Source organism: Pezoporus occidentalis, unplaced genomic scaffold, assembly GCF_034315485.1.
Source record: "Pezoporus occidentalis ecotype Australia unplaced genomic scaffold, CSIRO_AGI_Poc_V1 ctg226, whole genome shotgun sequence".
Lineage (NCBI taxonomy): Eukaryota > Metazoa > Chordata > Aves > Psittaciformes > Psittacidae > Pezoporus > Pezoporus occidentalis.
In genome coordinates, this window is record NW_026914138.1 from 1,821,139 (window position 1) to 1,831,976 (window position 10,838).

A 10,838-nucleotide genomic window follows, 5' to 3' on the forward strand; every position below is an offset into this window, starting at 1 on the left:
GTGCTGTGCATCAGAGCGTGTCAGAGGACACTGCAAAACCAGCCCGAGCACAGCAGACCAGGAGCAGGGAGGTGGGGGTCACCTTGTCACACACAGCGGGGAGTGCTGGAAGTGGCTGCATTTTGCGCTTTAAAACCTCCTTTCTATCCCATTCCATTGACACGGGATGGACAGCGAAGGGCAGCGTCAGCCCCAGCCTTCCCGAACCACCACTCGTCACACATCAGCTTGTGGGTAGCGGAGGGAGGAGAGATGATGCTCTACTGTGCAATGCAGCGAGGTCTGCTGCTCCCCCAAATCCCATTTCCAATTGAGCAGAGACCGGGTTAGATGCAGAACACAAACCAGCCCTGCCTCATAGAGCAGCAATAACCCTCCTTGTGCCCAGGCGGTCCCTGCTCCTTTGAGACAGCGCAGCTCAGGTTCTCTTCTGATGCATGATGCCCTTTAGACTTCTCCTTCCCTGACATTCAGCAGTGAAATCAGAGCAGGCAGCAGCGGGTTATTGCAAACCAAAGTTTGCTGAGCGTGGTTAAAGCACTAAATGCTTCCTCACTGAGGTCTGTGGGCCCTTCTGCCAGCTCTCGCTGCTTGAAACAGCCTGAACCAGTGGCTGACCCTGCCTCCATCCCACTGTTAACACTTGGGATGTCCCTGGAGAGGCGGCTTTGACTTCCCCAGCTCATCCTCAACCGCAGTTTTGAATCCTGGGGATAACAAAAGGCCGATCTGCAGCCGCCTTCCAGGATCCCAGACTCCGGCAGAGCATCGTCACCTCCGTGCATAAGAATTGCAGTGCCCAGGGAGCTTAAACAAAGAGCCCCAAGCAGTCCCGGCCCGAAACACTGGGAACAACGCCAGCCTGCACAGAGGGGGGGGGAAACGTTTGGAAATGCAATTTCCGAGGTCACCTTTTATCATCCATAGGCACAGCGCAGAGCTCGGGAGCTGTTTTTGCCAGCCAAAGCCAGCACTGGGGACTCCCTGCAGTTACAAGGCAGTGGTCCCCACGTTTCAACAGGTCTTTTCCCACTGCGCATCCCAGACTGAAGGGGAGCCCACCGGGATTCTTGGCAAGGGAATTCAGTCCCGTCCCCAAGCAGGGGGAGGTTTGGGTCCATTAATCTCAGAGGCTGAAAGAATTCCATACAAATCCTCCCGGCAAAGCCTGGAGGATGCAGTGAAGCCCAGACCGAGCCGTATTTCCCCTGTGGCTCCCCTGATGCCGGCTGCCAGCACACAGACGAGCTTTGTGCCTCACTAGGCTGAAGCCAGTGAAGTGTTTAAGTCGACAACAGGAGCGATGCCACCCCGGCTGACCCCAGCACCCATTCCTGCATCACTGCGCTTCCCAGCCATCCCCATCTCCACGCCAGGTCTGCAGGCTCCTCACGCGCTGTTTCACCTCCAGCCCATCCTTCATCGGCTGCTTCCCAAAGTCTGGAGTTCCTCCCATCCCCTCTTACCCCCCCCCCAGCACCAAAGCTGCCCTTGCACAGGGAGCCGTGGCACCAAGGGCAAAGCGCTGGGATGGACCCCCTCAAGTGGAAAGCCTGGCAGGGAGGTTGGCTCCAGCACAGGGAAAACATGGACCTTAGCCCAGGCTGAGCTGCATCTTGGAAGCTTGCACACAACAGCCTTGCTCGGCCTGCAGCTCACTGAGCATTGCTAATGCCCCAGTTTTCCCTCTGGCTTAGAGACACAGAGAGCAATGTATCTGGAGTTAGGCAGGGACAACACACGGAGCGGAACACACACAGCTGAGCCCCTGGGTGGCAAGAGAGGTGAGCAACAAACCCTTACCTGCCAAAGCATCCTGAATCCCCTGATGGCAGAGACCAGGCGTGAGCAGACAGCGGATGGAAGCTGGGCACAAGGTACCAGCCTGAGCACAGGCATAGAGGTGTGCTCCCTGCTGCGGCACGAGCAGCAGATGGGGATGAGGGGAATCAGGCCAGGGGCTCTTATGGGCTGCCAGGACAGCCCATGGTGATGAGAGATGCAGAGCAGCTGCAGACACACACAGGAACCTTTCCCTTTTCCCCTCTCCAGACCTGTGCTGGTCATCCTCATTAAACTTGGATGCTAATTGCTTAAATAGCTTCCATTTACCCTGCAGCTTGTTACCCTATATGGGCTGCTCTTCAAAGCTGGTGATGGGGTAACCCGGTTTGGAAGGGAGCACGCTGCAGCAAGGAGCACTGCTCACAGAGCCTCCTGTGCAGAACCTGGGTACGGGAATCACCTTCTACCACCAGGTTATCCCTCTTGGTGTGTGCTTTACAAGCAGCCACACACTCACCCCATTATCCTCCCCAGGCAGGCTCAAGCATTTACTTTGTCATCTGTGTCTCAGTTGCTAAAGATGCTGCTGTGTGGCACCATTTATACCAGTGATCAGGGCTCCACAGCCCCACAGCCACGAGTGAGCACACATCAGCAAACAGCCAGCCTGGTCCCAAGGCAGAAGCATTAACAGCAGGCTGCAGGTACTGGTTTTCACTGCTGGTTTATGAGAAGGGCCACTTTGATTGGTTTCAATGCCTTTCCCCAGGGACACTGAGGAAAAGGAGAGCTGAGACGATTCATTCCTGCTCCATCCCTGTGCTCTGCATTGGTCCCCAATAGCAGAGCATCCTGCAGACACAGGCAGGGATCCCAGAACATGGGATGGTGACAGCTTATGGGGGGTGTCCAAATGACCCCCCCGTGGCAAGCCCAGTGGGTGATACCTTGGTCAGAGCAGACCCTTTGCTCTGCTTTGGTTTGTGTATGGCCAGAAAGGGAATCTCCCCCCTGGAAGCAAATGGCTCTGATTTGAGCCATGCAACCCAATGGCACCAGGAGTCATTTCCACACCCAGCCTAGCCCACTATGCAGGGTGCTGTTTGCCTGCCTTACTATAAATAGCCCCTAGCACTGCTGAGCAAGGATTAATGACTTCTCTAATTATACCACCAGCACTTGGTGAGGGAGGAATGATAGTGTGCAGATGTCTGAGCCCGCTCACCCCGCGCATCGCTGGGTGGCTCCAGCAGAACGCACCCATTGATTAATCCCAAGGAATAGCAAGTCACGAGTGCAGCAAGGCAAGGAAAGAAAAGGTGTTGCTTGATATTAAATAGGACACATCTGCAACGCATTCGCTGCTGCCGGCTACTATAAGGAATCCTATCACAGAGCTGCATTTCCATGCAAATGTGATCCGTGATTCGTAGCGCCTCAAAGCGCCACTCCTGAGCACGCAGAAGACCTGTTTCATGCCAGCATCCCCACTAAGCCTTGCTTTTAAACTCATTTGCCTTCTTTACGAGGTAGCTGTTTGCTCTGGCCTAGTGCAAAGGAGCATTTTGCACTAAGCAGGCACAGCGAGACCCATCCCTGCGCCCTCACGCAGACCCAAGCTGCAAACCCAGTTCCCTTTGTCCGAACATTCCTCTTCCCCACGACTCGCTCATGGTGCACACAAGGATTTCTGTGGAAGGGCTCTTTAAACCCCACTCCTAATAGGAAAGCGCATCCTGCAACACCCGATAGCAGTTCCAGCCCTTCTTCTGTGGTCCAAGTGTCCCCATTTTATGATACCATGAAGAAGATGCAGGTTTTGGGGGGGAGAGCACAGTGTCCCGGTGCCAAAGCCTGGCTTCCCCCCACTGCCCACTTCCAAGAGCAGGACTCAGTGTATAGACAGAGGCTGAGCCCATCACCATATGGCAGCCCCAGTCCTCCCGCTCCAAGGCATCGCTTTGCTCCTGTTCCACCACCACGAGCCCTGTCAGTGCCCCAGAAACCACCCCTATTTCTGGAGGTTCACAAACACCTCGAGGAGGAAAGAACACCCTGGTACCTGGCTCCCTCTCCTCCCAGCTCCCACCTCACGGCCGCAGCATCAGCCCATAGGTGTGAGGATGAAATGCCAGCCCATGAACTCCAATCACCCACTTGCCCGTAGTCCTTGAACACGAGAAAACCACCAACCTTCCCCTCGGTTGCCAAGGTTTCTCATTTCTATGTAGAACTCTGTATATTTATAGTGCCCCTTGCTATCAAACCCGAGCAAAGGGAACAGCAGAGAAGCCAGCCCAGCTGAATTGTTTCTCAACAGAATGTGTTCAGTTTTCCATGAGGCGTCAGCAGCTCTTTAAAGCCTTTTCATTGCATCCTGCCTTAGATGCAAAATCGTGCTTCAAAGACACTTTAACTTGGAGGAAAACAAGATGCAGACCCTGTAACGGTGCCATCTGCGAGCAGGAGCCCGGACCCACGGGAGGGGAGCTGCTGATGGGGAGGAAGGAGCTCCGCAGGCCACTTAAACCCCTTTACAATGAAAGGTCACAGGGAAATCACTGCCTTTTTAATTAAAGCGTTGCCTCCAGTGCCACCGTGCCACAACTCCGGTTCCTCATTTAAATTATCGTTAAGCCCTGCTGCAGGCCCCATAAATTAATGGTTTTGGTTATGAGAGCCTGTTCTCCACTAAGGAGATGCAGACACGGGGCGAGGAGGAACAACACACGGAGCTAAAATAAGGATCCAAATCACAACACGTCGCTGGGGCTGCTCTCCCTTCTTCACAGGGTCTGAATTCAACGTGCTGTACCCACACGGCAAGCTGTTTTCTGCCTGTGCTGGTGCCTGCCCTGGGGGATGCTGGAAGAGCACGGATGCTCTGGCACGTTACCCCAGCTACGTGTCAGGCTTTACAGGGTTGATGGTCTGATCCTGACTGGCTTTGGGGAGGTGCTGGAGATGGTGCCAAAGAGCCCTGCTGCAGTGGGGTGGTACCATGGCACTGCGGTCGCCTTGGCCGTAACTGTGATTTGCTCTCATGCCATAGGAAGAGGCAAGCACAGGGCTCCCATCGCAGCCTGGTTTTGTACTGGTGGGGAAAAGAAGCCACAGACTCAAGCATGACACCAGTCGTGCTCATACTTCTAGGGGAGGCTGAGCCATGAAGCAGCACACGGACTGCAGCTCCTTCCCGTGGCTCCCAGCAAACACCCAAGCCATGACCTGGAGAAGGCTCCAGGGAGACCTTAGAGCATCTTCCAGTGCCTAAAGGGGCTACAGGAAAGCTGGAGATGAGATATGGACAAGGGATGTAGGGACAGGCCCAGGGGAATGGCTTTAACCTGCCAGAGGGGAGACTGAGATGAGCTCTTAGGCAGAAGCTCTTCCCTGTGAGGGTGCTGGGACGTTGGGATGGGTTGAATGGAGCAGCTGTGGCTGCCCCATCCCTGGCAGTGTTCAAGGCCAGGTTGGACACAGGGGCTTGGAGCAAGCTGCTCTAGTGGAAGGTGTCCCTGCCCGTGGCAGGGATTGGAACTGGATGAGCTTTAAGGTCCCTTCCTACCCAAACCATTCCACAATCCTATGCCAGGCTGTGGGCACTGCGTGCCCTGGCTGCAGCATCCCCCTTTCCCCACGGGCCCTCAGGTTTTCTGTTCCACGCTCAATAAAACCAGCAGGGCTCCCGTTATTTTTTACTCATTCCTAACTACTTTATTAGACCACAAATTACAAATCAAAACTCTTCTCCCCTCCGTTCCCTCCAGCATTGAGACCGCTGCAATTCCTGAATTTTCGGGGTGGTTTTTTAAGTCTGAGAAGCTTCAGCAGCCGCAGGCAATTAGCGAAATGAATAAAGCAGCAGCTTGCGCGTCCAGATTGGGTCTGCCATCAAGAGGCACCATCCTAATTGGACCTGGAATGGCAGCTCCTGACGGCTGCCCCTGGCACTGCGGCACAGGAGATGCGCAGGGCTCGGAAGCCGGCTCCTCCGCGGCATCCGGACACGGCACGAACCGCTTCGCATCGGGGCGAGCCGGGGCAGAGGATGCGCAAGGAGCCGGCCCAGGGGGTCCCGGGGGCTGCAGTTACCGGTAACCACAGGAAAAGAGAGCACAGAAATAACCATAAGAACCGAAACGCCGCAGGAGAGGAGGAGAGAACATCCCCCCCCCCCCAATGCGGGGCTGCGCTTGGCGCTGGGTCCCCAAAATAAGGGGGGGGGGGGGGGGGAAGGAACACGGGGGGAGGCGGGGCAGGACACGCCCCCTGCGCGAGGCGCGTTTCCGAGCCGAACGCGCCACCCCGCGGCGCGCGAGGGCGTTTTTGGGGAGAAAAACCCGTTTTTGAGCACCGCGGCCGGTGCCCACCCCCCCCCCCCCCCCCATCACCTCCTCCCCATCACCCGGCGCTGGCCTTGAGCACTGCCAGGGATGGGGCAGCCCCAGCTTCTCCGTTCAACCCATCCCGGTGCCCCGTCACCATCATAGCGAAGCCAGCCCCTGCCAGGCCTGGGGGAGCATCCTGAGTTCCAGGGTCCTGCTCAGTCCCAACCCATCCCGGTGTCCCAGCACCATTCCCGCCTGTTTTCTCCCAGCCCAGACACTGCAGGAGGAGCTCCTCTTATCCACAAAGTAAGGTGATCCGCAGGGAATTAATCCTGGACTCCATCCCAAAGCGGAAAGCGGGAGCAGATCAAGTTCTGCACAGCTCGGGAAGACGCAGCAGTGATTTTCTGAGGCCGAACCAAAGACATTTCACTGTCTGCAGCAAACAATGAGCCTCGTTCATGTTTTACGTGCTGCTGTCTGTCTCCCGTTTAATTCCGCCTTGCAATTGCAGAGACTCTGGTTTCTGGAGTGCAATCTGATATTTGCACAGAAGCAACACAAGTATCCTGTCATTAAGTTCCTTTTGCTCTGAGGAAACAGTTCAGGTATTAAGAGATGCTTATCAAGGAGCAGGACCTCGGTGCCTGGCTGGAGCTAAGTTATCCTGCCTGAAGGAGCAGACAGGGAAGAGCATATCCGCTATGAGACTCAGTGAAGCAAAGCAAGAGGCCAGGTTTCAGTTCTCCCATTGCAGGACCTTCTCGACCTTGCACATCTGCTAAGGCAAGCCCCGGTTTCGCAAGGGTGGGAAAGCGTTTTGAGCACAGAGGTCAGCAGAAACAATGCGGAACTTCAGAGCCATGAACAGAACAAGAGAGGCCACGGCCCGTGCTGTGCTGGGACTCACAGAGCCCTTCTCTGAGGAGAGAAACAATAGCTTATGGCTTGCCAAGGCAGTGTGAATTCCAGACTGCCACCTGGGAATGGTCCCTGTGCTGCCAACTGGGAACAGGAACGGGGCTTCCACAAACGGAGCTGGACACAAGCTCCTGTTTGCATCCAGGATAAAGGGCACAGTTGCCACCGAAGGTCCAGGGGTGATGCTGCCCTGTGCTTTCAGACGTGAGATAATCCTGTCCCAACCCACTCAGCATCGCTGCATCCGCTTCGCACTGGATGTGCTTAGAGCACCAAGAACAGCCCCAGCCACTGCTTCTACCGAGGAAAGCACAGTTCCTCCTCCTCCTTCTCCATCCCTGCTGCTTGACCCTGATCTTATCACCTGGAGGTCAGTTTGTCATCCCAAGCTTTATGGGTGGGGATTCCCACACCTCAGCACACAGGTGATGAACAGGATTCCGTGCAGGACACATTTGGTTCGGTTACTGATGATGCACAGTCCAGCTTTGGGAAGCCCTCGGAAGCCTGGCGTTCGGCTTTCAGTTCAGATTTATATCCAGGAGAACAACACGCTCCGTTACAGGAGGGCTTCGCTCTCCCAGCCACACCAGTAACTCCCAGGAGCTTTTCCCTGTGCTCTTTTCTGGCTCCCCATTGTCTATTGTTGCACAGCTGTGGAGCGTAACAAGGAAAGCTGTGTGCATGCCTCATCCACTGCAAGGGAGCGTCCTTATGCACTGAAATATCAGTGCTCTGCTCTCTTAACCCCTATGGTGCCATGCAGGAAAAGCTGGTGAGGACTGAGCAGGACAAGCAGACATCCCTTTGCCTCATCCTTTGATGCTAATAGAGCAACCTGCCTCCTATGCTTTGCACGGAATCGATCTGAGATCTGCCCAGAGCATTCCTTTTGTCACAAAAGATGCTCCAAACCCAATTGCTTCCCCTTTTCAAAGTGTTCATTTTCTCCTCCCAGTTCCCTTGGCCAAAGGAAACCACGAGCTCAGTCACTACAGCTCACTCTGTTGTGCATTCAGAGGACAGAGACCAGCTCCATGCCCCCTTATGCTGCCCAAAAGGGAAGGAACACAAAGAAAAGCCTGCAAGGAGACGTGGGGAATGCTTGCCAGGAAACACCAGAGCGCAGAGTGCAGGGAAACAGCATTTTCCCATGTTTCCCACTGCAGAGAGTTCCTTTGAGTTCAACCACCGCATCCCCAGGGCCCTGCGGGTCACTGCGACACCAGAGATGCACTGTGAAATCACTGCTCCGGCTCAGGAGGAGCCATGGGGATCTGTCTCTCCTGTAATAAGAGGTTTTCAAGGAGGGAATCATGTACGAGCAGCAAGACTCCAACCCTGAGTGAAGCCCCAGTAGAAGCCAACCAGAGCCGAGTGACTTCAACCCAGGGTAACGCAGCTTTCCAAAGGGCACAGGCAGATTCCCCACTTCCAGCAGGGCCTTTACAACAGCCCCTTACAACGAGGAGGTCCAAAGCGATCACCAGCAACACTTCAGCATCCAGGACGCTTTTAGCATCCCTGGTCCCTCGCATCCCTGTGTGGGTTTAAGGGAGCAGATCCCAGCCTGCAGCACTGAGGGCAATGGGAGCCGCTGCCTTCATCCATAAGAGACCTGAGTTATCCCAGTTATTCCAACACTCAGTGTTGCCCAGTGAGGAAAAGGGCTCCAGGGAAATGTTCTCCTGTGAGTAAATGAGGAGCTGGCTGCAAACACAGCACCTGGAGCCCAAACAGCTCCATGGTACCTGTCACGAGCTGTTGCCAGCCTCAGCCTGCTCATGCTGGGAGCACCTGAAGTGCTGCTGTTTGGGCAACAGAACCCAGTCCCTCCTCTAAAGCAGGGGAGAGACTGCAGGCCTCTGCTATCTGGAAAGAGCAACACGCAGACAAATCACAGAGCTTCTCTTAATGCTGCCATGATATACAAATAAGAGGCTTAAGTATAATTATAGGTTGTATAATCAGTGTGAATAAAGAAATATGTAGTAATTGATGCCATATTTTATAAATATCCCAACTGTTGAAGAAACTGAAAATGTTTTCAAAAGAAATACTTTAGCATAATGATTATAAAGCCCTTTAATGTGAGTGAGCTGCTTTCTGAAGCCGGTTTTAGACTCAGCCTCATGAACATAAATAGAGTTAATTGCCCTTCTGTGCGAGCTGGATGTTAGCACATTCCAGCAGAGTGTGCGTTTTCCAAAGTGCCAATTCCAACACATTCCACCCCGTGCAATTTCTGCCTTTTTATGCGCAGCACATAAAACACACACGCATCTGGGCAAGGGCGAAGTTAAGCGCTTGTAGTAGCGCGCCTTGGAAAGAGGCTGAGACATCAACTGCTTGCCCATATGGTATCTGCACAGACAAGTGCAAATGTGGCTTCTCCACATTCACCCCACAAAGGGAGAATGTTAATGTGCCCAGTGGGAAAGTGGGGAAATGGGAAACGAGGTTGGGAGAAGGGCTGCAAACGGCTCCATCTCTGCCGGTCCTGCTCTTATCCCCTCCAGGCCACAGCCACGCCAGTGAGGGGCATTCCCTCCCCAGGCCATGCACAGCCTCCAAAACAAAGCTCTGCATTGGACTCACAAACTGAGTTATACATGAAAAGCCTCACGGGGGTTGTGTTGTCCCGTGGCATCAGGCTCTTTGCTCAAGAGGAGGGATGGCTCTGGGCAGAGGGCAAGGAGCATCCCCTGCTGCTGGCTGATGCATGGGAAAGGAGGGAGTCCTGCACCTCCATAGCCACGCTGCAGAGCAGAGATGGGGCGATGCACCAGGGACAGGGGCTCTCTGTTCTCTGCTACCCAGGTTCAGCTCACCTCTGCTTCCCTACAGCTCCAATTCAGCCCAAGGCTTCCATGACAACCTGCTGCATCCCATCACATCTCCTTGCAAAGGGGATGGTCCAGGCACCTCCCTCCCCATCAACGCCGTGTGTCTCTCGCATGCTCTGCCACAGTCAGGGACGTGCTGAAAACAGCCTTGTGCCCGCTAATTGCTTTGGCATGTGGGCAGTGGGAGAACAGCCAGGCTCTGCATTGAATTAAACCATCACTCTCCTCTCCTTGGAATCACTCTGCTGCCTCTGTGCCTTCACAGTAGCCTTTCTGCAGCGACGCGCGAAGGATTCATCGCTGCATGGCATATCCCAAGTGCAACGTCTGGTGCTCATCAGAGCAGAGCCAGTTTCCCCGTTCCTAAAGGCCACAGGCTAAGCCAGGGCCTTGATGCAGCAGCACAGCAGCCACAGAGTAACTGCCTGCAGACAGTCACAGTGCCATATGCGAGCAGCTAAACCCACCCTTAGATGGGCCAGCACCAGCAGGTACCCGCTGACTGCAATGTAAATACGCAGTGAAACAGGGCTGCAGCAGAGATGGAACACAAGGCCACAGCACACGGTGCAGCCAGGGCATGCTGTGGGTACAGCCAGGCTCCTCCGGACCTGAACAAGCATTTGTGTTCTTGGGCATCAGCAGCCCTGCAGTTCGGGAAGGACATTACATCTGGCTCCGTGCCCGAGCCGAACGCTGCCCCATCCATCAGCAGTTTGGCTTCTTGTTCTTATGATGGGCTCAATCTTGAAACCATCTGTTCGCCCTCAGCTTGCATCCAGCTTTCACTTGGACAGCAGAGCCCTTTCCAGCTACAGCCCCCGGGCATGCGGGTGGGAAAGTCACTTCCCTTGCTGCTCTCTGCAGCTACAAAGCCAAGTTTGGCTGGTGATGGACACCACCGACCCATCTTTAGCATGGAGCTGCTTGTCAGGAAGACCAGAGAAGCAGCCCT

General features: G+C 54.7%; 1 protein-coding gene across 1 annotated transcript in view; it reads right to left on the reverse strand.

Annotated features, from left to right (window-relative positions):
* ZMAT4 (zinc finger matrin-type 4) overlaps window positions 1–1,918 on the reverse strand; it is a 56,310-nt gene extending 54,392 nt beyond the window's left edge. Inside the window, exon 1 of the mRNA XM_062621049.1 lies at window positions 1,804–1,918. Coding sequence (XP_062477033.1) covers window positions 1,804–1,899 — 96 coding nt within the window. The 5' untranslated portion in view covers window positions 1,900–1,918. The remainder of the gene's footprint in view (window positions 1–1,803) is intronic.
* Window positions 1,919–10,838: the final 8,920 nt, after the last annotated feature.